Source organism: Phyllobates terribilis, unplaced genomic scaffold (genome assembly GCF_046119375.1).
Source record: "Phyllobates terribilis strain yellow unplaced genomic scaffold, ASM4611937v1 Scaffold_7__3_contigs__length_470593459, whole genome shotgun sequence".
Taxonomy (NCBI): Eukaryota; Metazoa; Chordata; class Amphibia; order Anura; family Dendrobatidae; genus Phyllobates; species Phyllobates terribilis.
Window position 1 is genome coordinate 273,803,231 of NW_027362767.1, and position 27,356 is coordinate 273,830,586.

At 47.5% G+C, this 27,356-nt stretch overlaps 1 protein-coding gene across 2 annotated transcripts in view; it reads right to left on the bottom strand.

Moving 5' to 3' along the window:
- Window positions 1–26,921, bottom strand: part of TRAF1 (TNF receptor associated factor 1) — a 54,120-nt gene extending 27,199 nt beyond the window's left edge. The window contains exons 1-7 of one of the 2 annotated variants that reach the window (XM_073640813.1): window positions 26,738–26,921; window positions 25,543–25,813; window positions 24,347–24,425; window positions 19,469–19,567; window positions 3,146–3,307; window positions 2,902–2,973; window positions 2,733–2,789 (exon numbers count right to left, since the gene is read on the bottom strand). In XM_073640813.1, coding sequence (XP_073496914.1) covers window positions 2,733–2,789; window positions 2,902–2,973; window positions 3,146–3,307; window positions 19,469–19,567; window positions 24,347–24,425; window positions 25,543–25,736 — 663 coding nt within the window. In that variant the 5' untranslated portion in view covers window positions 25,737–25,813; window positions 26,738–26,921. Of the gene's footprint in view, window positions 1–2,732; window positions 2,790–2,901; window positions 2,974–3,145; window positions 3,308–19,468; window positions 19,568–24,346; window positions 24,426–25,542; window positions 25,822–26,737 lie in introns of both variants that reach the window. The other variant, XM_073640811.1, reaches the window with a different exon arrangement.
- Window positions 26,922–27,356: the final 435 nt, after the last annotated feature.

Genomic DNA, 27,356 nt, shown 5'->3' on the forward strand with positions numbered 1-27,356 from the left:
GAATATAACTCCAAGTAAGTCAAACTTCCCTGAAATCAAACTGTCCACTTAGGAAGCAACACTGATTGACAATCAATTTCACATGCTGTTGTGCAAATGGAATAGACAATAGATGGAAATTATTGGCAATTATCAAGACACCCTCAATAAAGGAGTGGTTCTGCAGGTGGGGACCACAGACCACATCTCAGTACCAATGCTTTCTGGCTGATGTTTTGATCACTTTTGAATGTTGGTTGTGCTTTCACACTCATGGTAGTATGAGACGGACTATACAACCCACAGAAGTTGCTCAGGTAGTGCAGCTCATCCAGGATGGCTCATCAATGCGAGCTGTGGCAAGGTTTGCTGTGTCTGTCAGCATAGTGTCCAGAGGCTGGAAGCGCTACCAGAAGACAGGCCAGTACACCAGGAGACATGGAGGGGGCCATAGGAGGGCAACAACCCAGGAGCAGGACCGCTACCTCCGCCTTTGTGCAAGGAGGAACAGAAGGAGCACTGCCAGAGCCCTGCAAAATGACCTCCAGCAGGCCACAAATGTGCATGTGTCTGCACAAACGGTTAGAAACCGACTCCATGAGGGTGGTATGAGGGCCCGACGTCCACAGATGGGGGTTGTGCTCACAGCCCAACACCGTGCAGGACGCTTGGCATTTGCCACAGAACTCAAGGATTGGCAAAGTCGCCACTGGCGCCCTGTGCTCTTCACAGATGAAAGCAGGTTCACACTGAGCACATGTGACAGACGTGACAGAGTCTGGAGACGCCGTGGAGAGCGATCTGCTGCCTGCAACATCCTTCAGCATGACCGCTTTGGCAGTGGGTCAGTAATTGTGTGGGGTGGCATTTCTTTGGAGGGCCGCACAGCCCTCCATGTGCTCGCCAGAGGTAGCCTGACTGCCATTAGGTACCGAGATGAGATCCTCAGACCCCTTGTGAGACCATATGCTGGTGCGGTTGGCCCTGGGTTCCTCCTAATGCAGGACAATGCCAGACCTCATGTGGCTGGAGTGTGTCAGCAGTTCCTGCAAGATGAAGGCATTGAAACTATGGGCTGGCCCGCCTGTTCCCCAGACCTGAATCCGATTGAGCACATCTGGGACATCATGTCTCGCTCCATCCACCAACGTCACGTTGCACCACAGACTGTGCAGGGGTTGACGGATGCTTTAGTCCAGGTCTGAGAGGAGATCCCACAGGAGACCATCCGCAACCTCATCAGGAGCATGCCCAGGCGTTGTAGGGAGGTCATACAGGCACGTGGAGGCCACACACAATACTCAGCCTCATTTTGACTTGTTTTAAGAACATTATATCAAAGTTGGATCAGGCTGTAGTGTGTTTTTCCACTTTAATTTTGGGGGTGACTCCAAATCCAGGCCTCCATTGGTTAATAAATTTGATTTCCATTAATGATTTTTGAGTGATTTTGTTGTCAGCACATTCAACTTTGTACAGAACAAAGTATTCAATGAGAATATTTCATTCATTCAGATCTGGGATGTGTTATTTGAGTGTTCACTTTATTCTTTTGAGCAGTGTATAAACCTAGGAAAAATGATCCAGCGCACACATTGCTGAGGGGGGGGGGGGGGTTAATCAGCCATGTTTAGTACTAGGATGATTGAACAGCTGTAGAGTGGGAGGAGTACAGAGGATAAATACCCAGCTTTCTAGAGCAGTGTATGTGTGTGGGTCTGGAGTCACAAGTTCTGGAGCTGTTTTGTCATGTGAAGGAATGCTACTCTTTGGATTGTTTGTTCCTGAAGCAGGTGGTTACCCGGACTGTACCATATGTTATGTTTTGTTTTTTTTCTGTTAGGCCTGGAATGCCGTGACTGTTTTGATAACATTGCCGTGGTTTATGCCGTACTCTTAATAAACCAGCAGAAGCTTTAAAGAGACAGTGTTCCTGTGTCTACCTCTATGTGCTGCCGAGCGAGCGGATCTACCACACTATATAACTATATAATAAATAAATATATACACACACACACACATACCTCTGTATGTGAAGCGCTCCCTCTGGTGGTGACTGTGTATACACATATACACACACATTTGTATCTGAGGAGATCCCTTTGATGGTGACTGTGTGTGTGTGAAGCTCCCTCAGGTGGTGACTGTGTGTATACACACACACACACACACACACACACACACACACACACACACACACGTATGTGAGGAGCTCCCTCTGGTGGTCACTGTGTATATACACACATTTGTATGTGAGGAGCTCCCTCTGGTGGTGGCTGTGTAGATACACATCTGCAAGTGATAAGCTTTCTGCGATGGTGACTGTGTGTCTATATGTATAATGTCGTCATTTAACTCCCAGTGATTAGGAAACTCTTGGTAAAGTGTACTAGAAACATAGAAAGGTAGAGTTGCAAGGGACCTCCAGGGTCATCTGGTCCAACCTACTGCTCAAAATTAATAAGAATTCACAGTGCACCCAACAGTGCAGAGTATTTCAGGATAGGATGGTATTAAATCTTCTTAAAGGTTACAGACTGGGGGTAACATAGTGGAATGAGCAGAGTTTTCCACTTTCCACTCCTGTGCTGAAATACATTGTGCTGCTGTGGACTGTTCCTTCCACTATGTCAATGACTTTTATAAAACGAGCTGACTCTTCGCTGAGGGTCTTTTACTGCTGATAATGTGGGGTCATATCGTGATGTTCTACAGCAGCACAGAGGCTCCTTTCACAGTTCTCTTTTACTTACTCTGTAAATGCATCCCAAAGGGGCAAAGCGACAGTCCACCTGGCCACTATGGGGGTTCTGTAGGGAAAACGACAATTTTATCCAGGCAGGTTATATATATATATATTGGGGTCCCCACATTTACTTCACTTTCAGTGTTAACCCTTTTCTAGACCAGAGACGTCCTTACTTTGCCTTTAGCTTGACGATATACTTTTCTGGAACTTGGATCCTTGGAGAAAATCTTCTCACAATTGTGTTTCTGAAAAGAAACAGAAATACAACAAAATGAGAGAAGCTGCATTGTACAGCACAGTGGGTGACTCCCCCCACCCGCACCCTGATTTCACTATACTACTCCTTAGTATTCTGTCCTCTGAGCTGGGGCATGATGGAGTTTATAGTTAGACAGTGTCTGGTGGTTCATGTCTTACTTGGCTCTGTTTTTTTTGGATCCTCAGCGAGCATCGCGGACACACGGAAGTGCTGCTAGGGCATTCATGGTCCAAGTGCGCGGCCAGAAACTTCCTCTGAAGAGTTTCCCCACAGCCGGTGTGACAGCAAATCTCCACGAAATCACAGACACTCTGGTGATCCTGAGACAGAAAGAGGATGATGAGTATATGACTCAGAGACGTCAACGCTGATCTCTAGTGATGGATAGGCGGCATTCTCAGTGATGTCACTGCTGATCTCTAGTGATGGATAGGTGGCATTCTCAGTGATGTCACCGCTGATCTCTAGTGATGGATAGGCGGCATTCTCAGTGATGTCACCGCTGATCTCTAGTGATGGATAGGCGGCATTCTCAGTGATGTCACTGCTGATCTCTAGTGATGGATAGGCGGCATTCTCAGTGATGTCACCGCTGATCTCTAGTGATGGATAGGCGGCATTCTCAGTGATGTCACCGCTGATCTCTAGTGATGGATAGGCGGCATTCTCAGTGATGTCACCTCTGATCTCTAGTGATGGATAGGCGGCATTCTCAGTGATGTCACCTCTGATCTCTAGTGATGGATAGGCGGCATTCTCAGTGATGTCACCGCTGATCTCTAGTGATGGATAGGCGGCATTCTCAGTGATGTCACCGCTGATCTCTAGTGATGGATAGGCGGCATTCTCAGTGATGTCACCTCTGATCTCTAGTGATGGATAGGCGGCATTCTCAGTGATGTCACCGCTGATCTCTAGTGATGGACAGGCGGCATTCTCAGTGATGTCACCGCTGATCTCTAGTGATGGATAGGCGGCATTCTCAGTGATGTCACCGCTGATCTCTAGTGATGGATAGGCGGCATTCTCAGTGATGTCACTGCTGATCTCTAGTGATGGATAGGCGGCATTCTCAGTGATGTCACCTCTGATCTCTAGTGATGGATAGGCGGCATTCTCAGTGATGTCACTGCTGATCTCTAGTGATGGATAGGCGGCATTCTCAGTGATGTCACCGCTGATCTCTAGTGATGGATAGGCGGCATTCTCAGTGATGTCACCGCTGATCTCTAGTGATGGATAGGCGGCATTCTCAGTGATGTCACCGCTGATCTCTAGTGATGGATAGGTGGCATTCTCAGTGATGTCACCGCTGATCTCTAGTGATGGATAGGCGGCATTCTCAGTGATGTCACCGCTGATCTCTAGTGATGGATAGGTGGCATTCTCAGTGATGTCACCGCTGATCTCTAGTGATGGATAGGAGGCATTCTCAGTGATGTCACCGCTGATCTCTAGTGATGGATAGGCGGCATTCTCAGTGATGTCACTGCTGATCTCTAGTGATGGATAGGCGGCATTCTCAGTGATGTCACCGCTGATCTCTAGTGATGGATAGGCGGCATTCTCAGTGATGTCACCGCTGATCTCTAGTGATGGATAGGCGGCATTCTCAGTGATGTCACCGCTGATCTCTAGTGATGGATAGGTGGCATTCTCAGTGATGTCACCGCTGATCTCTAGTGATGGATAGGAGGCATTCTCAGTGATGTCACTGCTGATCTCTAGTGATGGATAGGAGGCATTCTCAGTGATGTCACTGCTGATCTCTAGTGATGGATAGGTGGCATTCTCAGTGATGTCACCGCTGATCTCTAGTGATGGATAGGAGGCATTCTCAGTGATGTCACCGCTGATCTCTAGTGATGGATAGGTGGCATTCTCAGTGATGTCACCTCTGATCTCTAGTGATGGATAGGCGGCATTCTCAGTGATGTCACTGCTGATCTCTAGTGATGGATAGGCGGCATTCTCAGTGATGTCACCGCTGATCTCTAGTGATGGATAGGCGGCATTCTCAGTGATGTCACCGCTGATCTCTAGTGATGGATAGGCGGCATTCTCAGTGATGTCACCGCTGATCTCTAGTGATGGATAGGTGGAATTCTCAGTGATGTCACCGCTGATCTCTAGTGATGGATAGGCGGCATTCTCAGTGATGTCACCGCTGATCTCTAGTGATGGATAGGTGGCATTCTCAGTGATGTCACCGCTGATCTCTAGTGATGGATAGGCGGCATTCTCAGTGATGTCACCTCTGATCTCTAGTGATGGATAGGTGGCATTCTCAGTGATGTCACCGCTGATCTCTAGTGATGAATAGGCGGCATTCTCAGTGATGTCACCGCTGATCTCTAGTGATGGATAGGCGGCATTCTCAGTGATGTCACCGCTGATCTCTAGTGATGGATAGGTGGCATTCTCAGTGATGTCACCGCTGATCTCTAGTGATGGATAGGCGGCATTCTCAGTGATGTCACCTCTGATCTCTAGTGATGGATAGGTGGCATTCTCAGTGATGTCACCGCTGATCTCTAGTGATGGATAGGCGGCATTCTCAGTGATGTCACCGCTGATCTCTAGTGATGGATAGGCGGCATTCTCAGTGATGTCACCACTGATCTCTAGTGATGGATAGGAGGCATTCTCAGTGATGTCACCGCTGATCTCTAGTGATGGATAGGCGGCATTCTCAGTGATGTCACCGTTGATCTCTAGTGATGGATAGGCGGCATTCTCAGTGATGTCACCGCTGATCTCTAGTGATGGATAGGCGGCATTCTCAGTGATGTCACTGCTGATCTCTAGTGATGGATAGGCGGCATTCTCAGTGATGTCACCTCTGATCTCTAGTGATGGATAGGCGGCATTCTCAGTGATGTCACCGCTGATCTCTAGTGATGGATAGGCGGCATTCTCAGTGATGTCACCGCTGATCTCTAGTGATGGATAGGCGGCATTCTCAGTGATGTCACCGCTGATCTCTAGTGATGGATAGGCGGCATTCTCCGTGATGTCACCGCTGATCTCTAGTGATGAATAGGCGGCATTCTCAGTGATGTCACCGCTGATCTCTAGTGATGAATAGGCGGCATTCTCAGTGATGTCACCGCTGATCTCTAGTGATGGATAGGCGGCATTCTCAGTGATGTCACTGCTGATCTCTAGTGATGGATAGGAGGCATTCTCAGTGATGTCACCGCTGATCTCTAGTGATGGATAGGAGGCATTCTCAGTGTTGTCACCGCTGATCTCTAGTGATGGATAGGCGGCATTCTCAGTGATGTCACTGCTGATCTCTAGTGATGGATAGGAGGCATTCTCAGTGATGTCACCGCTGATCTCTAGTGATGGATAGGCGGCATTCTCAGTGATGTCACTGCTGATCTCTAGTGATGGATAGGCGGCATTCTCAGTGATGTCACCGCTGATCTCTAGTGATGAATAGGCGGCATTCTCAGTGATGTCACCGCTGATCTCTAGTGATGGATAGGCGGCATTCTCAGTGATGTCACCACTGATCTCTAGTGATGAATAGGCAGCATTCTCAGTGATGTCACCGCTGATCTCTAGTGATGGATAGGAGGCATTCTCAGTGATGTCACCGCCGATCTCTAGTGATGGATAGGGGGCATTCTCAGTGATGTCACCACTGATCTCTAGTGATGGATAGGCGGCATTCTCAGTGATGTCACCGCTGATCTCTAGTGATGGATAGGAGGCATTCTCAGTGATGTCACCGCTGATCTCTAGTGATAGATAGGCGGCATTCTCAGTGATGTCACCGTTGATCTCTAGTGATGGATAGGCGGCATTCTCAGTGATGTCACCACTGATCTCTAGTGATGAATAGGCGGCATTCTCAGTGATGTCACCGCTGATCTCTAGTGATGGATAGGCGGCATTCTCAGTGATGTCACCGCTGATCTATAATGATGGATAGGCAGCATTCTCAGTGATGTTACCGCTGATCTCTAGTGATGGATAGGCGGCATTCTCAGTGATGTCACCGCTGATCTCTAGTGATGGATAGGCGGCATTCTCAGTGATGTCACCTCTGATCTCTAGTGATGGATAGGCGGCATTCTCAGTGATGTCACCGCTGATCTCTAGTGATGGATAGGCGGCATTCTCAGTGATGTCACCGCTGATCTCTAGTGATGAATAGGCGGCATTCTCAGTGATGTCACCGCTGATCTCTAGTGATGGATAGGCAGCATTCTCCGTGATGTCACCGCTGATCTCTAGTGATGAATAGGCGGCATTCTCAGTGATGTCACTGCTGATCTCTAGTGATGGATAGGAGGCATTCTCAGTGTTGTCACCGCTGATCTCTAGTGATGGATAGGCGGCATTCTCAGTGATGTCACTGCTGATCTCTAGTGATGGATAGGCGAAATTCTCAGTGATGTCACCGCTGATCTCTAGTGATGGATAGGCGGCATTCTCAGTGATGTCACCGCTGATCTCTAGTGATGGATAGGCAGCATTCTCAGTGATGTCACCGCTGATCTCTAGTGATGGATAGGCGACATTCTCAGTGATGTCACCGCTGATCTCTAGTGATGGATAGGTGGCATTCTCAGTGTTGTCACCGCTGATCTCTAGTGATGGATAGGCAGCATTCTCAGTGATGTCACCGCTGATCTCTAGTGATGGATAGGCGGCATTCTCAGTGATGTCACCGCTGATCTCTAGTGATGGATAGGCGGCATTCTCAGTGATGTCACCGCTGATCTATAATGATGGATAGGCGGCATTCTCAGTGATGTCACCGCTGATCTCTAGTGATGAATAGGCGGCATTCTCAGTGATGTCACCGCTGATCTCTAGTGATGAATAGGCGGCATTCTCAGTGATGTCACCGCTGATCTCTAGTGATGGATAGGTGGCATTCTCAGTGATGTCACCGCTGATCTCTAGTGATGGATAGGCGGCATTCTCAGTGATGTCACCACTGATCTCTAGTGATGAATAGGCGGCATTCTCAGTGATGTCACCGCTGATCTCTAGTGATGGATAGGCGGCATTCTCAGTGATGTCACCGCTGATCTCTAGTGATGGATAGGCAGCATTCTCAGTGATGTCACCGCTGATCTCTAGTGATGGATAGGCGGCATTCTCAGTGATGTCACCGCTGATCTCTAGTGATGGATAGGCAGCATTCTCAGTGATGTCACCGCTGATCTCTAGTGATGGATAGGCGGCATTCTCAGTGATGTCACCGCTGATCTATAATGATGGATAGGCGGCATTCTCAGTGATGTCACCGCTGATCTCTAGTGATGGATATACGGCATTCTCAGTGATGTCACCGCTGATCTCTAGTGATGGATATACGGCATTCTCAGTGATGTCACTGCTGATCTCTACACTGTGTTCCAAATTATTATGCAAATAATATTTTCTCAGATTTTCCCAAATTACCTATATGAATTGCAGTCATTGTAATTTTCCAGTCAAATAACTATTAGAGTACAATTGAAAGGTTTTTGTACAAACTGCCTATGATAACAGTATATTTTTAAAAAAATAAAAAACTCAAACTGCACTCAAAATGCATGTTCCAAATTATTATGCACAGCAGAGTTTTCAACCTTTTCATTTTAATAAAGAACAAAAAAATGGTCATTTTTGAAATGATAAGCATTAGCAGGTTATTACAAACTGAAATCAAACAGTTTTCAACTCAAAACTTTATTCTAGGTGATGTTACATTTGCACATAGGACCCCTTGTTCGAAAGGAGCTTCTGAACTCTCTCGTCCATTGAATTTGTCAGGTTTTGGATGGTTTCTGCTTCAATTGTTTTGCATGAGGACAGAATACCCTCCCAGAGCTGTTGCTTAGATGTGAACTGCCTCCCGCCATCATAGACACTCCTTTTGATGATGCTCCAGAGGTTCTCAATGGGGTTGAGGTCAGGGGAGCATGGATGCCACACCATAAGTTTGTCCCCTTTTATGCCCATAGCAGCCAGAGATGCAGATGTGTTATGTGCAGCATGAGACGGGGCATTATCATGCATGAAAATGATCTTGCTGCGGAATGCACGGTTCTTCTTCTTGAACCATGGAAGAAAGTGCTGTTTGAGAAACTCAACATACATTATGGAGTTCATCTTTACCCCTTCAGGGATCCTAAAAGGGCCAACAATCTCTCTTCCCATGATTCCAGCCCAAAACATTACTCCACCTCCTCCTTGTTAGCGCCGTAGCCGTGTTTGCATGGGGTGTCCATCAACCAGCCATCCTCCACTCCATCCATCTGGACCATCGAGATCATTTCATGCATGATAATGCCCCGTCTCATGCTGCACATAACACATCTGCATCTCTGGCTGCTATGGGCATAAAAGGGGACAAACTTATGGTGTGGCCCCCATGCTCCCCTGACCTCAACCCCATTGAGAACCTCTGGAGCATCATCAAAAGGAGTGTCTATGATGGCGAGAGGCAGTTCACATCTAAGCAACAGCTCTGGGAGGGTATTCTGTCCTCATGCAAAACAATTGAAGCAGAAACCATCCAAAACCTGACAAATTCAATGGACGAGAGAGTTCAGAAGCTCCTTTCGAACAAGGGGCCCTATGTGCAAATGTAACATCACCTAGAATAAAGTTTTGAGCTGAGAACTGTTTGATTTCAGTTTGTAATAACCTGCTAATGCTTATAATTTCAAAAATGACCATTTTTTTGTTCTTTATTAAAATGAAAAGGTTGAAAACTCTGCTGTGCATAATAATTTGGAACATGCATTTTGAGTGCAGTTTGAGTTTTTTATTTTTTTTTAAATATACTGTTATCATAGGCAGTTTGTACAAAAACCTTTCAATTGTACTCTAATAGTTATTTGACTGGAAAATTACAATGACTGCAATTCATATAGGTAATTTGGGAAAATCTGAGAAAATATTATTTGCATAATAATTTGGAACACAGTGTAGTGATGGATAGGAGACATTCTCAGTGATGTCACCACTGATCTCTAGTGATGAATAGGCGGCATTCTCAGTGATGTCACCGCTGATCTCTAGTGATGGATAGGCGGCATTCTCAGTGATGTCACCGCTGATCTCTAGTGATGGATAGGCAGCATTCTCAGTGATGTCACCGCTGATCTCTAGTGATGGATAGGCGGCATTCTCAGTGATGTCACCGCTGATCTCTAGTGATGGATAGGCGGCATTCTCAGTGATGTCACCGCTGATCTCTAGTGATGGATAGGCGGCATTCTCAGTGATGTCACCGCTGATCTCTAGTGATGGATAGACGGCATTCTCAGTGATGTCACTGCTGATCTCTACACTGTGTTCCAAATTATTATGCAAATAATATTTTCTCAGATTTTCCCAAATTACCTATATGAATTGCAGTCATTGTAATTTTCCAGTCAAATAACTATTAGAGTACAATTGAAAGGTTTTTGTACAAACTGCCTATCATTACAGTATATTTTTAAAAAAATAAAAAACTCAAACTGCACTCAAAATGCATGTTCCAAATTATTATGCACAGCAGAGTTTTCAACCTTTTCATTTTAATAAAGAACAAAAAAATGGTCATTTTTGAAATGATAAGCATTAGCAGGTTATTACAAACTGAAATCAAACAGTTTTCAACTCAAAACTTTATTCTAGGTGATGTTACATTTGCACATAGGACCCCTTGTTCGAAAGGAGCTTCTGAACTCTCTCGTCCATTGAATTTGTCAGGTTTTGGATGGTTTCTGCTTCAATTGTTTTGCATGAGGACAGAATACCCTCCCAGAGCTGTTGCTTAGATGTGAACTGCCTCCCGCCATCATAGACACTCCTTTTGATGATGCTCCAGAGGTTCTCAATGGGGTTGAGGTCAGGGGAGCATGGATGCCACACCATAAGTTTGTCCCCTTTTATGCCCATAGCAGCCAGAGATGCAGATGTGTTATGTGCAGCATGAGACGGGGCATTATCATGCATGAAAATGATCTTGCTGCGGAATGCATGGTTCTTCTTCTTGAACCATGGCAGGAAGTGTTGTTTGAGAAACTCAACATACATTATGGAGTTCATCTTTACCCCTTCAGGGATCTTAAAAGGGCCAACAATCTCTCTCCCCATGATTCCAGCCCAATGTTATGTTCTGCTACCAGAGCTAAGGAAAGAGAGGAGATCTGTCCCTACGATAGAACTCAGCTTTATCCCTACGATGTAACAGGGAACCTGATCCTGCGATCAGACCTGCTAAAGTCCTAAGCTAGTCTGTACGGAGACCTATAGATGTGGGGAAGGAATCCCTACAAGTACTAAGGACTGGGAGGAAAATGGGACACCTCCTAACAGAAATAGTAGCAGACAGACGAACAAACAAAATATATAGAACATAGAGGTCCGTAGACCAAGCAAACTAACAGAGTTAGATACAGAGCACAGGCTAGCTAGAAAGTAGTTAAACAATGAAGTCCAGCAAAGCCAGAAGGGCGGAGCAGGATTAAATAGGCCAACAACGTCATGTGACCAGCAAAGGAAAAAACCTAAGAACAAGGTTCTAACAGTACCCCCCCTTCTAAGAGGATCCTCCGGATCCCCTAGGACCAGGCTTATCAGGAAATCTCCTGTGAAACGCTCTGATAAGTCTGGACGTGGAAACATCATCTGACCTCACCCAAGAGTTATCCTCGGGTCCGAAACCTTTCCAGGCCACACGATACTGCAAACTACCTCTATACCGTCTAGAGTTAAGGATGCGAGAAATTTCATATTCCCCGTCCTCCACCACCGGAGGAACAGAGGCAGAGGCGTCACAATCCGACACAACAGCTTTTTTTAACAGAGAGACATGAAATACCGGATTAATTCTCCAGGAGGTAGGAACCTCCAACCTAACAGCAGATTGGTTGACAACCTGAAGCACCTTAAAGGGCCCTACAAACTTGGGACGCAATTTCTTAGAAGGAATCCTCAACCGCAGATTCCTAGAGGACAACCAAACCATGTCACCAACAGCGAACAAAACCTCCTGTCGTTTCCTATCAAAGTAGTCTTTAGATTTTCTGTTGGCCTCCTGAAGATTACCACGCACATCCGTCCAAACTCTCTCCAAATCACCGGAAAAATTCTCCTCCTCAGGCACGGCAGATCCCAACTTGGAGAACGACCCAAACGACGGATGTCTCCCAGAACAACAAAAAAAAGGCGAACAACCAGCAGAAGAAGATGTATGATTGTTCAGAGCAAATTCAGCAAGTGGCAGAAACTCAGACCACCCCTCTTGATTGTCTGCCACAAAACAACGCAAGAACTGCTCAACATCCTGGTTTTTCCTTTCTGTCTGGCCATTAGATTCAGGATGATATCCGGACGAGAACGACAAATGAACTCCCAACCTGTCACAAAAGGCACGCCAAAAACGAGCCACGAACTGAGGACCCCTATCAGAAACAATGTCAGTAGGAACGCCATGAAGTCTGACAATTTTCTTGACAAAGGCCTTAGCGAGAGTTTTAGCGCAGGGCAGTTTGACGAAGGGAACCAAGTGACACATCTTGCTAAAACGGTCCACGACCACCCAGATGACAGTAAAACCCTCAGAGGGGGGAAGGTCAGTTATAAAGTCCATAGCCAAATGTGTCCAAGGAGCACTGGGAATCTCCAAAGGACAAAGCAACCCCGCAGCAGGAGTATGTGAGGACTTAGATCTAGCACATATAGTACATTGACGCACCCACTTAATGACTTCCTTCTGCCATCCAGGCCACCAAAAACTGCGACCCACCAGTCTCTTGGTCTCAGAGATTCCGGGATGACCTGCCAACCGAGATTCGTGACACTCAACAAACAAATCTCTCCTAAAGATCTCAGGCACAAACAACCTCCCATGAGGAGTGTTAGATGGGGCATTCTCCTGAGCTTTAAGAATCTCATCTTCCAAAACGGAGTCTAAAGCAGCTATCACAACACCTTCTTGTAAAATGTTCTCCTCTTTCTCAGCACCGACTATGGGAGAAAAACTGCGAGACAAGGCATCCGCCTTAACATTCTTAGTACCAGGGATGTAAGTAACGGAGAAATTAAACCGCGAGAAAAACAGTGCCCACCTAGCCTGACGGGCATTCAGGCGCTTGGCAGCATCAAGATAAATCAGATTTTTATGATCTGTAAGAACCTGAACGGGAAATTCCGCACCTTCCAAGAAGTGGCGCCAGTGTTCAAATGCGAGTTTAATAGCCAATAATTCCCGATTACCAATATCGTAATTCAGTTCAGTCTCCGAAAAAATTTTTGAAAAAAAGGCACAGGGATGTAATCCATCCCCGTTATCCTGAGACAATACTGCGCCAACCCCCACAGAGGAAGCATCAACCTCAACCAAAAACGGCTTAGTCACATCAGGCTGCATAAGGATGGGAGCAGAGGTGAACCTCTCCTTGAGATACACAAAAGCTTCAATGGCCTCAGAAGTCCACTGAACCGCATCAGCACCTTTCCTGGTGAGATCGGTCAGCGGTTTGACAATACTAGAAAAATTATTTATGAATTTTCTGTAATAATTGGCGAAACCTAAAACCCTCTGTATCGATTTCAAACCAATAGGCCTAGGCCATTCCTGTACAGCTTGAACTTTAACCGGGTCCATCTCAAAACCTTCGCTGGAGATAATGTAACCCAAAAAACTAATTCTCTGTACAGCGAACTCACATTTCTCCAGCTTAGCAAAAAGCGAATTGTCCATTAACAACTGTAATACCTCACGTACGCTCCGCCAATGAGACTCCAGATCCGGCGAATAAATCAAAATGTCATCCAAATACACAACCACATTTTTGCCGATCAAAGGTCTAAGGATGTCATTAATAAGATTCTGAAAAAATGCAGGAGCATTAGTAAGACCAAAAGGCATCACCAGATTCTCAAAATGACCCACAGGAGTGTTAAAAGCAGTCTTCCATTCGTCACCCTCCTTCATGCGCAACAGATTGTATGCCCCCTTAAGGTCAATTTTAGAGAACCACTTGGCCCCCACTAACTGGTTAAACAGATCAGGAATCAATGGCAGTGGGTAAGGATTGCGTACAGTAATTTTGTTAATCTCACGAAAATCCAGACAAGGACGTAAACCGCCGTCCTTTTTTTTTACAAAAAAAAATCCAACCGCCACAGGAGACTTAGAGGACCTAATGTGACCGGCGGCCAAACTTGTCTGTATGTATTCCTCCAAAGCCTTTCTCTCAGGAATAGTAAGGTTAAATAAACGACTCTTAGGAAGAGTCGCTCCAGGGACAAATTCAATGGTACAATCATAGTCTCTATGAGGAGGCAAAACCTGCGATTCCTTCTCAGAAAAAACTCTCCAAAAATCCTGAATAGGAACAGGCAATTCTCCCCTATCCAAAGCTGCAATACGCCCATTACAACACTTGTCATAACATTTATGGCTCCAGGATTTAATTTCACTGGTAGACCAATCCAGTACAGGATTGTGAAATTTTAACCAGGGCAATCCCAATATTACTAGAGAAGGCAAGTTATTCAACACTACCAAATCCAATTTCTCATGGTGAACACCATTAATAGTGAGAGGAAATTCACAGACCTTGAGAGTAATATTCTTCAAAGGGGAACCATCCACAGAAACCACAGCAATGGGGGATGATAAAGGTTCGGGTTTTAAATTGAGTCTTTCCAAGAATCCCCCATCAATTACATTCAGAGTAGACCCACAATCAACAAACACCCGAAATTCCATTAATTTTTCCTGAGCAATCGTGGAAGCAGCTAAAAATACACCCTTGGAATTTAAACAGGCAATACGGGCATGACTGACCATTTTTTTTTCTTTCTTCATACGAAGCTCACAGCCTTTAATCAAATGACCAGATTTTCCGCAATAGAAACACAAGCCTTCAGAAAATCTGCGATCTTTTTCTTGAGAGCGAGGTGCCACCGATCCAATCTCCATCGGTTCACCACTGTTAGTACACACATTCTCATAACCAGAAACTGACATAGCAGAGGATTTGCTCTCATTAACCCTTGCACGCAGTCTCCTATCCACCCGTATAGCTAATTGCATAGCCTGTTGCAAATCTTCAGGTGTAGGATAAGCAATTAGCAGGTCTTTAACCCTTTCCATGAGCCCAGCAAGAAATAGACTTTTCAGAGCAGAATCGTTCCACCCTGTTTGAGTAGACCAACGACGGAAATGAGTACAATATTTTTCCACATTACCTGATCCCTGTCTCAAACGTCTCAACTCAGTCTCAGCTGATGCGACACGGTCAGGATCATCATATAATAGCCCCAAAGCAGAAAAAAAACTATCCACTGATCTGAAGCATGTATCACTAGGTTGCAAAGAAAAGGCCCACTCCTGAGGCTCTTTGCGCAAAAGTGACATTATGAACCCTATGCGCTGGGAATCATCCCCAGAGGACTTGGGTCTCAAACGAAAATACAATAAGCAAGCATTTTTAAATGAAAAATATTCTCGGTGTTCACCAAAAAATAAATCCGGCAAACATACCTTAGGCTCCAAGAAATGTGCTCCAGGACAGTTACTCACGTGCTGACGGAGCTCGGCCACCTCCAGAGAGAGTCCCTGCAGGCGTTTAGCCAAATCCAGAACCAACAACATGATGGAACAGAAAAGTCTTTCCTTAGAGAATTTGCAGGCTGGACTTACTGTTGTGTTCTGCTACCAGAGCTAAGGAAAGAGAGGAGATCTGTCCCTACGATAGAACTCAGCTTTATCCCTACGATGTAACAGGGAACCTGATCCTGCGATCAGACCTGCTAAAGTCCTAAGCTAGTCTGTACGGAGACCTATAGATGTGGGGAAGGAATCCCTACAAGTACTAAGGACTGGGAGGAAAATGGGACACCTCCTAACAGAAATAGTAGCAGACAGACGAACAAACAAAATATATAGAACACTGAGGTCCGTAGACCAAGCAAACTAACAGAGTTAGATACTGAGCACAGGCTAGCTAAAGAGTAGTAATACAATGAAGTCCAGCAAAGCCAGAAGGGCGGAGCAGGATTAAATAGGCCAACAAGGTCATGTGACCAGCAAAGGAAAAAACCTAAGAGCAAGGTTCTAACACCCAAAACATTACTCCACCTCCTCCTTGTTAGCGCCGTAGCCGTGTTTGCATGGGGTGTCCATCAACCAGCCATCCTCCACTCCATCCATCTGGACCATCGAGATCATTTCATGCATGATAATGCCAAGTCTCATGCGTGCACATAACACATCTGCATCTCTGGCTGCTATGGGCATAAAAGGGGACAAACTTATGGTGTGGCCCCATGCTCCCCTGACCTCAACCCCATTGAGAACCTCTGGAGCATCATCAAAAGGAGTGTCTATGATGGCGGGAGGCAGTTCACATCTAAGCAACAGCTCTGGGAGGGTATTCTGTCCTCATGCAAAACAATTGAAGCAGAAACCATCCAAAACCTGACAAATTCAATGGACGAGAGAGTTCAGAAGCTCCTTTCGAACAAGGGGTCCTATGTGCAAATGTAACATCACCTAGAATAAAGTTTTGAGCTGAGAACTGTTTGATTTCAGTTTGTAATAACCTGCTAATGCTTATCATTTCAAAAATGAACATTTTTTTGTTCTTTATTAAAATGAAAAGGTTGAAAACTCTGCTGTGCATAATAATTTGGAACATGCATTTTGAGTGCAGTTTGAGTTTTTTATTTTTTTTTAAATATACTGTTATCATAGGCAGTTTGTACAAAAACCTTTCAATTGTACTCTAATAGTTATTTGACTGGAAAATTACAATGACTGCAATTCATATAGGTAATTTGGGAAAATCTGAGAAAATATTATTTGCATAATAATTTGGAACACAGTGTAGTGATGGATAGGAGACATTCTCAGTGATGTCACCGCTGATCTCTAGTGATGGATAGGCAGCATTCTCAGTGATGTCACCGCTGATCTCTAGTGATGGATAGGCGGCATTCTCAGTGATGTCACCGCTGATCTCTAGTGATGGATAGGCGGCATTCTCAGTGATGTCACCGCTGATCTCTAGTGATGGATAGGCGGCATTCTCAGTGATGTCACCGCTGATCTCTAGTGATGGATAGGCGGCATTCTCAGTGATGTCACCGCTGATCTCTAGTGATGGATAGGCGGCATTCTCAGTGATGTCACCGCTGATCTCTAGTGATGGATAGGCGGCATTCTCAGTGATGTCACCGCTGATCTCTAGTGATGGATAGGTGGCATTCTCAGTGATGTCACCGCTGATCTCTAGTGATGGATAGGCGACATTCTCAGTGATGTCACCGCTGATCTCTAGTGATGGATAGGCGGCATTCTCAGTGATGTCACCGCTGATCTCTAGTGATGGACAGGCGGCATTCTCAGTGATGTCACTGCTGATCTCTAGTGATGGATAGGCGGCATTCTCAGTGATGTCACCGCTGATCTCTAGTGATGGATAGGCGGCATTCTCAGTGATGTCACCGCTGATCTCTAGTGATGGATAGGCGGCATTCTCAGTGATGTCACTGCTGATCTCTAGTGATGGATAGGCGGCATTCTCAGTGATGTCACCGCTGATCTCTAGTGATGGATAGGCGGCATTCTCAGTGATGTCACCGCTGATCTCTAGTGATGGATAGGTGGCATTCTCAGTGATGTCACCTCTGATCTCTAGTGATGGATAGGCGGCATTCTCAGTGATGTCACCGCTGATCTCTAGTGATGGATAGGCGGCATTCTCAGTGATGTCACCGCTGATCTCCAGTGATGGATAGGCGGGATTCTCAGTGATGTCTCCTCTGATCTCTAGTGATGAATAGGCGGCATTGTCAGTGATGTCACCGCTGATCTCTAATGATGGATAGGCGGCATTCTCAGTGATGTCACCGCTGATCTCTAGTGATGGATAGGCGGCATTCTCAGTAATGTCACTGCTGATCTCTAGTGATGGATAGGCGGCATTCTCAGTGATGTCACTGCTGATCTATAATGATGGATAGGCGGCATTCTCAGTGATGTCACCGCTGATCTCTAGTGATAGATAGGCGGCATTCTCAGTGATGTCACCGCTGATCTCTAGTGATGGATAGGCGGCATTCTCAGTGATGTCACCGCTGATCTCTAGTGATGGATAGGAGGCATTCTCAGTGATTTCACCGCCGATCTCTAGTGATGGATAGGCGGCATTCTCAGTGATGTCACCGCTGATCTCTAGTGATGGATAGGCGGCATTCTCCGTGATGTCACCGCTGATCTCTAGTGATGGATAGGCGGCATTCTCAGTGTTGTCACCGCTGATCTCTAGTGATGGATAGGCGGCATTCTCAGTGATGTCACCGCTGATCTCTAGTGATGGATAGGAGGCATTCTCAGTGATGTCACTGCTGATCTCTAGTGATGGATAGGCGGCATTCTCAGTGATGTCACCACTGATCTCTAGTGATGGATAGGCAGCATTCTCAGTGATGTCACCTCTGATCTCTAGTGATGGATAGGCGGCATTCTCAGTGATGTCACCGCTGATCTCTAGTGATGGATAGGCGGCATTCTCAGTGATGTCACCGCTGATCTCCAGTGATGGATAGGCGGGATTCTCAGTGATGTCTCCTCTGATCTCTAGTGATGAATAGGCGGCATTCTCAGTGATGTCACCGCTGATCTCTAATGATGGATAGGCGGCATTCTCAGTGATGTCACCGCTGATCTCTAGTGATGGATAGGCGGCATTCTCAGTGATGTCACTGCTGATCTCTAGTGATGGATAGGCGGCATTCTCAGTGATGTCACCGCTGATCTCTAGTGATGGATAGGCGGCATTCTCAGTGATGTCACCGCTGATCTCTAGTGATAGATAGGCGGCATTCTCAGTGATGTCACTGCTGATCTATAATGATGGATAGGCGGCATTCTCAGTGATGTCACCGCTGATCTCTAGTGATAGATAGGCGGCATTCTCAGTGATGTCACCGCTGATCTCTAGTGATGGATAGGCGGCATTCTCAGTGATGTCACCGCTGATCTCTAGTGATGGATAGGAGGCATTCTCAGTGATTTCACCGCCGATCTCTAGTGATGGATAGGCGGCATTCTCAGTGATGTCACCGCTGATCTCTAGTGATGGATAGGCGGCATTCTCAGTGATGTCACCGCTGATCTCTAGTGATGGATAGGCGGCATTCTCAGTGATGTCACCGCTGATCTCTAGTGATGGATAGGCGGCATTCTCAGTGATGTCACCGCTGATCTCTAGTGATGGATAGGAGGCATTCTCAGTGATGTCACCGCTGATCTCTAGTGATGGATAGGAGGCATTCTCAGTGATGTCACCGCTGATCTCTAGTGATGGATAGGAGGCATTCTCAGTGATGTCACCACTGATCTCTAGTGATGGATAGGCGGCATTCTCAGTGATGTCACCGCTGATCTCTAGTGATGGATAGGCGGCATTCTCAGTGATGTCACTGCTGCTCTCTAGTGATGGATATTTTATACTCACCTCATAGTCTCTGAGGACTCCGCTCCAGTTGCACCCTGGTATCTCGCAGTGGACTTTTAGTTCTGAGATTTCTTTATTGATGGCCGTGTCACTGAAAGCCTGGAATAGAAACAATGAAATGTTGGTGACTTTGGGGATCTGGACGCCCCCGTTATCATCCCCGCGTCACATAACCGGTTGTTGAAATTCCCCTGAGCAGATGAATGTAGAGGACACCTGCTGCTGGGAGCCAGACCTGATTAGGTTTGCTCTACTCCCCTCCTGTCTGGAATTACAGTGTCTTGAAAAAGTATTCCTACCCTGTGAACTTTTCCACATTTCCTTTCACAGTACACCTAAAAACTTACCGTATTTTTCAGACTATAAGATGCACCGGACCATAAAACGCACCCCAAATTTTGGGGTGGAATATAGAAAAAAAAATATTTTTATAAGATGGGGGTCGGTCTTATAGTTTTAATAGGTACAGTATCTTACCTGGGGGGCGATGGAGCGAGGGTCACAGGAGGCAGGGTCCTTCAGGAATCCGGTGCTTCAGCAGCGGGGAGTTGCGGTGGAGCAGGATTGCAGGGCCCTCAGTTCCCTCCCTCAGGAACCTGGTGGCTCCAGCAGAAGAGATGGCTGGGGCCCGGTGCCTGGCTGGGGCCTGGTGCCTGGCCTGAGGGCCGAGACCGAGGTCTGACTGCGTGCCCCCGAGGCCTGCCTGGGGACCAGGACCGGTGGCGGCGGTGTGGCAGCAGTAAAGGAGGAGGAGGTGAGATGCTGCGGGTGTCTAGCTGGGGGCCGGCGCGGGTTGGACTGGATGCGGGCAGTGTCTGGCTGCGGGCCGGGGCCGGTGAGCGGCGCAGGTTTCCGGTGTGCGCGGCCATCTTCCTGAAGTTGTGATCTACATGAAAATGGCCACCCCAGCTACAAGTCAGCGCATGCGCCGGCTCGGGCGGCCATTTTCCTGTGGATCACAGGTTCAGGAAACCTGCGCCGCACACCGGAAACCTGCACCGCTCACTGGCCCCAGACTGCAGCCAGACACCCGCAGCATCTCACCTCCTTCTTTGCCACCACCGCCGGGTTCTTGAAGGAGGGAGGCCCTGCGATCCCCCGTCCCCCCCCTCATTTTTTTTTTGGGGGGGGAGTGCGTCTTATGGTAAGAAAAATACGGTAAATGTAATGTGATACCAACACAAAGTAGCAAGTATTTGTGAAGTGCCTAGGAAACGAATCATGGTTTTCTAATTATTTTAAAAATAAAATTTGAAAATTGACGTACATTTGTATTCAGCCCCCTGCTGTCTGATACCCCTAAATAAAATCCTTAGTGACCAATTGCTGCCAGAAGTCACATAATTAATAAATTGAGTCCACCTGTGTGTAATTTACCCTTAGTATAATTACAGCTGTTCTGTGAAGATCTCAAAGGTTTGTGTGAGAACATTAGGGATCAAACAGCATAATAAAAACCAAGGAACACACCAGATATGTCAGGGATAAAGTTGTGGAGAATAGTAAAGCAGGGTTAGGTTATAACAAACATAGTTCAAGCTCTAAACATCTCACGGAGCATTGTTCAATCCATCAACCAAAAATGGAAGGACTATGGTACAACTGAAAACCTACCAAGCCATGGCCGTCCACCTAAACTGACATCCCAAACAAGGAGTGCACTATTTAGAGAAGCAGCTAAGAGGCTCATGGTCACTCTGGAGCAGCTGCAGAGATCCACCTCTCAGGTGGGAGAATCTGTCCACAGGACAACTATTAGTCGTATACTCCAAATATCTGGCCCTTATGCAAGAGTGGCAAGAAAGAGCTATTCTGCAAAGCAAGCCATAAGATGTCCTGTTTGCAGTTCACAAAAAGCCACGTAGGGGGACACAGCGAGCATGTGGAAGAAGGTGCTCTGGTCAGATGAGACCAAAGTAGAACTTTTTGGGCTAAATGCAAAACACTATGTGTGCCGGAAAACTAACACTGCAAATGTAGCACCCTGAGGATTCGGCTGCTACAGGGGTATTACACCTCAAGCCAGAGGTGTGGTATTCCACTCCCGGGTAAGGATGGAGTGTGGAACTGAGCTAGTAGGCTGCATGCACTACATACATCCCATTTCCGGGGGACAGATCAACGGTACTCCCACCAGTTTATGTGCAGGTACGACAGCGTCTGTCCCTGGCTGGAGTGGGAGGGGGGGTGGAACATCCCAGTAGTGTAGGGGCAGATAGGGGGAGTAGTCTGGGTAAAGATAGGAGCTCATTGGGTGCTGGTCACCTGAGCTCACACATAGAGGGAGTATATAAGGTGGGCACCATCTTAGAACAGGGTCGTTGTTGTTCAGTCAGAGTTTAGCCTGAGGAGCAGAGCAGAGGAGCTCAGCCAGGAGGGCTGACAGGGAGCTGTGGCTCCGGCTGGGCCCAGCTCCAGAACAGAGCCTGCTGAGAGAGAGAGAGAGGAGTCAGAAGGACCCAGAGAGGAAACAAGAAGGAACCCCAAGATCCCAGAATAAGGACAGAAGGGTGAAGGGTTGGCGAACAAGGGTACCGGAACCCAAGCTGGCAGAGGCCAAAACGAACCTTAGCCAGGAACCGGAGGTTGTGGGCAGGATCTGCCACGACCCTCACCAAATCCACTAGAAAGGCACACCGAGCATAGGGTCAGGGAGCCCAGAGGAGGCTTGACCACCAAGAGACCCGAGGGAGCCGGCCAAAAGTGGATCCCTGGTGGGAATGGCCAGAGGAAGGGAGAGTCAGAAAGGAGCTCAGGACCACGCTCCAGAATTGCCTGGGGGTTGGCCGAGTCCAGGACCTGGTGGACGCAGCACGGCTCGGGTGGTCACTCAAGGCCAGAGTGACCAAAAGAACACCAGTAAGTAAAAGCCCTGAACTGCATCTCCTGACTCTGAGTCTTCCTTCTGCATCTTCACAACCCCCATCATCTACACCTTCTGCCCTGAGGCCATGCCCCTCCCGTTGGGGGTTATACCATCACTGCTGCACATATACCACCGGCCTCAGTGGACTGCTCTGCAGCGGCGGCTTCAAAGCCGCACTCAACGGGTGGCGTAGTCGACAATCAAGTTAACATCTACTGCCATAGACTGCCACTTAGTTTGACACCCTGGGCACGGACCGGGTCACCGCCACAAGGACTACTACCCCCATCGAGATCCGGCTCCGGGTATCCCCTACAGCACTGGCCCAGGGGGCGCGTCACACATCACTCTGAAAACACCATCCCCACCGTCACAGATGGTGGTGGCAGCATCATGCTATGGGATACCTTTTCTTCCGCAGGGGCAGGGAAACAGGTCAGAGTTTATGAGAAGATGGATGGAGTAAATACAGGGCAATTCTGGAAGAAAACCTGTTAAAAGCTGCAAAAGACTTCAGACTCGGGCATAGGTTCACCTTCCAGCAGGACAAAGACCTAAACGTACTGCCAGAGCTACAATGGATGGTTTAGATCAAAGCATATTCATGTGTGTGAACGGCGCAGTCAATGTCCAGGCCGAAATCCCACTGAGAGGCTATGTGCCCACGATGCAGAAATGCTCCGGATTTTTCCTGAGCGTTTCTGCATCTCCCTGGCAGAAAAAAACGCATGCGGATTGTACATGCGGATTGTACAGGCGTTTTCCTGCCAGGGACAAGCGGAAGTGAAGCTTTTTGATCATGCGATTTCGCATGCGGGTTGTCAAGCACTTTCCAAGCGATTTTAGCATCACTTGGAAAGTGCTTGATAACTTGGTCACACTATATAAATCCATGCAACTGGCATGGATTTTATATAGTGTGACCAAGTTAGTTAAAAAAAAGAATAAAAATGGTAAAAAATAAAAAAAAAACATTATACTCACCTTCCTATGGCCCCTGGTCTCCTTATCCGATGCGTCCGGTCTTCCCGGTGTCTTGCGGTTGTGTAAAAGGACCTGCCATGACGTAATTTAGTCGTGTGACGGGTCACGCGACCGCCAATGTCAGCGGTCGCGTGACCCGTCACATGACTAAATGACTTCATGGCAGGTCCTTTTAGACCATCGCGAGCTGCCGGGAAGCCAGGCGCACCATAGAGGAGACCGGGGAACATCAGAAGGTAAGTATAATATATTTTTTATTTTAATTCTTTTTTTTTACAGGTACTATGGTACCCGGGTCTGGATGAGAGTCTCCTCTTCTCCAGACCTGGGTACCATCCGCACATTGAATTGCTTAATATCCGCATGTGCACATGTAGTGATGCGGATTTTAAGCGATTCAATGGAAGTCAATGGCGGCAAAAACGCCGCGATTATGCAAAATAATTGGTAGTGCTGCGGATTTTTCCTCAATGATAATCCGCAGCGGAAATTTCCGCAGCATGTGCACAGCACATGCGGATTATCAGTGGGGAACATGGCAGACCTTCTACCATGCGTTTTTTAAGCGTTTTTGTGGTGGAATTGCCGCTGCAGAAACGCTTAAAAAACACATAGTGGGCGCACAGCCAGAATCTGTTTCAAGACTTGAAAATTACTGATCACAGACGTCTCCATCCAAACTCACTGAGAGTGAGTGTGCAAAGAAGAATGGGCAAAAATGTCACCTCTAGATGTGCGAAGCTGGTAGATACATCCCCAAAAGACTGGCAGCAGTAATTGCAGCGAAAGGTGGTCCTACAATGCACATCACAATTTTCAGATTTATATTTTTATATAATAACTAGAAAACCATGTATCATTTCCTTTACACTTCACAAATACTTGCTACTTTGTATTGGTATCACAGAAAATCCCAATAGAATGCATTTAGTTTTGTGGGTGTAACGGGAAAAATGTGGAAGTGTTCGAGGTATAAAGACTTTTTCAAGGCTCTGTTCATTGTAAGTTCCTGGGCATGGAGGACCCACCTTGTCTTCTGAGAGGAAGCTGTCCTCACTCACGGAGCTCGGCTCCTCCTCACACTTCAGGCAGACGGCAGATTGATTTCTGTGCAGGAAATAAAGAAATGGATGCAGAATGTGTGGTGATTGGAGGACCTCATGAATGTCTGGAGAGATCAGGGGAAAATCCTCCACTAACAATCCGGTCCCCAAACTACACTGTGTATGATGTGACTGGATGTAACAGCAGAATAGTGAGTGCAGCTCTGGAGGTGAATGGAGTATAAGACATGATGTTACAGCAGAATAGTGAGTGCAGCTCTGGAGGTGAATGGAGTATAAGACATGATGTTACAGCAGAATAGTGAGTGCAGCTCTGGAGGTGACTGGAGGATAGAAACTAACATTACACATGGCTGGAGTGACGTCACTTCCCCTTCGGTGTGAGCAGAATTTCCCACTTCCCCGTGTGACAGTTCTGTGGTGTGGGACTCATCTCTGTGCTGATGGAGGGGCTCTCTGTGATTAGGTCATAGGAGCAGAGTTACAGTAGGTCCCTCTGTTCTGGGAATCTCCATAATATTTCGGACCACCAGGTTGGTATCGTACTAGCCAGGATACGCCATGTTTACATCTGCACAGACCTACAACTTCTCACAGCAGAGGGTTTGTTCCAGGTCATCACTGTACACAATCCTCTGAGAAGTGAACACGACAGCACAGCTCTTCTTCTGTCCTGATTGTTCGTTACAATGCGTCAGTGCAGTTTCTCTGACAGCTGAACAGAGTTTCGCCTTTGCTTCTGTGGGGCCTGTAGGCGTGCAGCGGCAGAGCTCTTCCCGATGTGCACTGCACCGTGCCCTCAGGCTCCCATTCATCAGGCGGAGGACAGTGGTGCCCCCATCTGGCAAGTTTGTGTTGGCATACTATTGGCTTTCCTGTGTTGGTAAGTCCTGCAGACGGTGCGTTCCCATGCAGTGGTCACCATCGGGCACAGACATGCCATGCACTTTGCCTCGCATATATCTGTCTGGAGTCCAGAATGCTTCTGTCACACAGGATTATCTAGTGTGGATACATTGTAACAAACCCTCAGCTGTGAAATAGGTTTTCAGCTTCTGAATGTAAAGATGAATATTTAAGACACTGACAGCAAGCAGAGATCATGGAAATAGTGAGGAATTAAAAAAATGGGGACTTTCTGTGAAGATTTTGTCACTGACCTGATGATCCAGGCGAGGCACGGGGCGCAGTAGCGATGGCCACACAGTGTCTGCTGCGCCTTCTTCAGGATGTTGTGACAGTTGCAGCAGAGATACTTGCTGCCGGGGACGTGGTCACAGATGCTGGCCGGATACCCAGACACAAACTCGTTCTCCCGGGGGGCAGAGTCGGGGCCGCTCCTCGCCTGCGCCATCACTGATCTCACCGCGCTCTGTGCGCTCAGTTTTATCTGCAAGAAATGCTGTGGAGATCCCCGGATGACATCATCACCTGCGGGGCTTCCCCAGCACAGACTGGAAATGAGAGCCTCCCCCAAATGTCTCTGAAATAAATACTCCGCCACACAACCACAAAGCATCATGGAGCAACCATTATGAAACATACACCAAAGCTGCACAGGGGACTGCAATCTAGTTCTCCCTGTTATCAGCCATTACTGGAGAGAGGCAACTGTAGGATATGTGAACACGATCTATTACTCCCTGTAATCTGCCATTACTGTGGAGAGGCAACTGTAGGACAGGAGAATACAATCTATTACTCCCTGTTATCAGCCATTACAGCGGACAGGCAACTGTAGGACAGGAGACTACAATCAGTTACTCCCTGCTGACAGTAGCTGCTGTGTGAGGAGCTCCAGGACTTCCAGGAGGAGGGCCAGCTGTGGTCGGCCTCTCTTCTCCCCAGGGAGAGGCAGGCTTCTTGAGAGGGCAGCATGGCTTCCCAAGCTTCTGTTCCCCGGTCTATGCTGGTGGGGGACAGGGAGGAAAAGCAACCAGCCCAGGAGGGAGTGAGGAGATCAGGTAGGGTCAGGAGGAAGGTACCAACCTACTCCAACCCTGAGACGGTTCATCGCCTGCCCAGAGAGGGAGACAGGGGCACCCCTGACCCCAGGAAGAAGAGCCCAGGAGGATCCTGGGGGGAGATGAGCTCCAGTGAGTCCACAAGTTCCTTCTCCCGAGTGGTCGCCATGTTGCGAGAGTACGAGGACATCGGCAAAGCACCAGCTCAGCTGAAAGAGGAGCTGCGGGAGGCCCGGGTCCTGAACACCCGGGTGTCTAACAAGGAAAGACCCGTGACCTCCCAGAGGTTTAAAGCTCTCAGAGCTAAGGAGGGGATTGAGAAAAGCGCAGGTCTCTTCCTGTAGAGGTTTAAGAACCAGCGGCAGTTCTCAGAAATTAAGGGGTTAAATACCTCAGGAGAACTGTCAGCCTGCTTAAGAGGAGGAGGAGGATGATGAGGTGACTGGCATCCCAGTGCTGGATCAAGCCGGGAGAGTAAGGGGCAGAGCCAGAGACCAGAGGGAAGCGGCCACCCTGTAGGGCAGAGAGAGGACTCCAACAGCAGAGACTGGAGTGTCTGAGGAGGAAGAGGAGGAGGAAGGTGATTTACTCAGTGAGATACTGCTGGAGTCTCCTGTAGACCTGACTCGGTTTTCTTTCGGGAAGGACGAACCGGTGGAGGAGACCAATAGAAAGAGGAAGAAGACCGGGGGAGGGGGACTGCACAGATGGTGGTGAGTTACAAGTAGTGTAACAAATTTCTGATGTTGCGCCTGCCACCACCTGTGTAAACCCCACCAAACCTAAAGGCACAGGCTGTGAAGTGGGTCCGAGTCAGAGGCAAGGTGGGGAGAGAAGGAGGATGTCTGGCGATGCTGCCATCTGTGCGGGGAACAGTGCAGGGGGCGAGGCTGTGGAGGTACTCACGGCGCCGGACATATGAAGTTCTGTGGAGTTTCCCTTCCTGCCCTCTGCAGCTAAGCCGTCTATCGCCGGGGAGGCCGGGAGGGATGTACAAGCCGTTGTGAGAG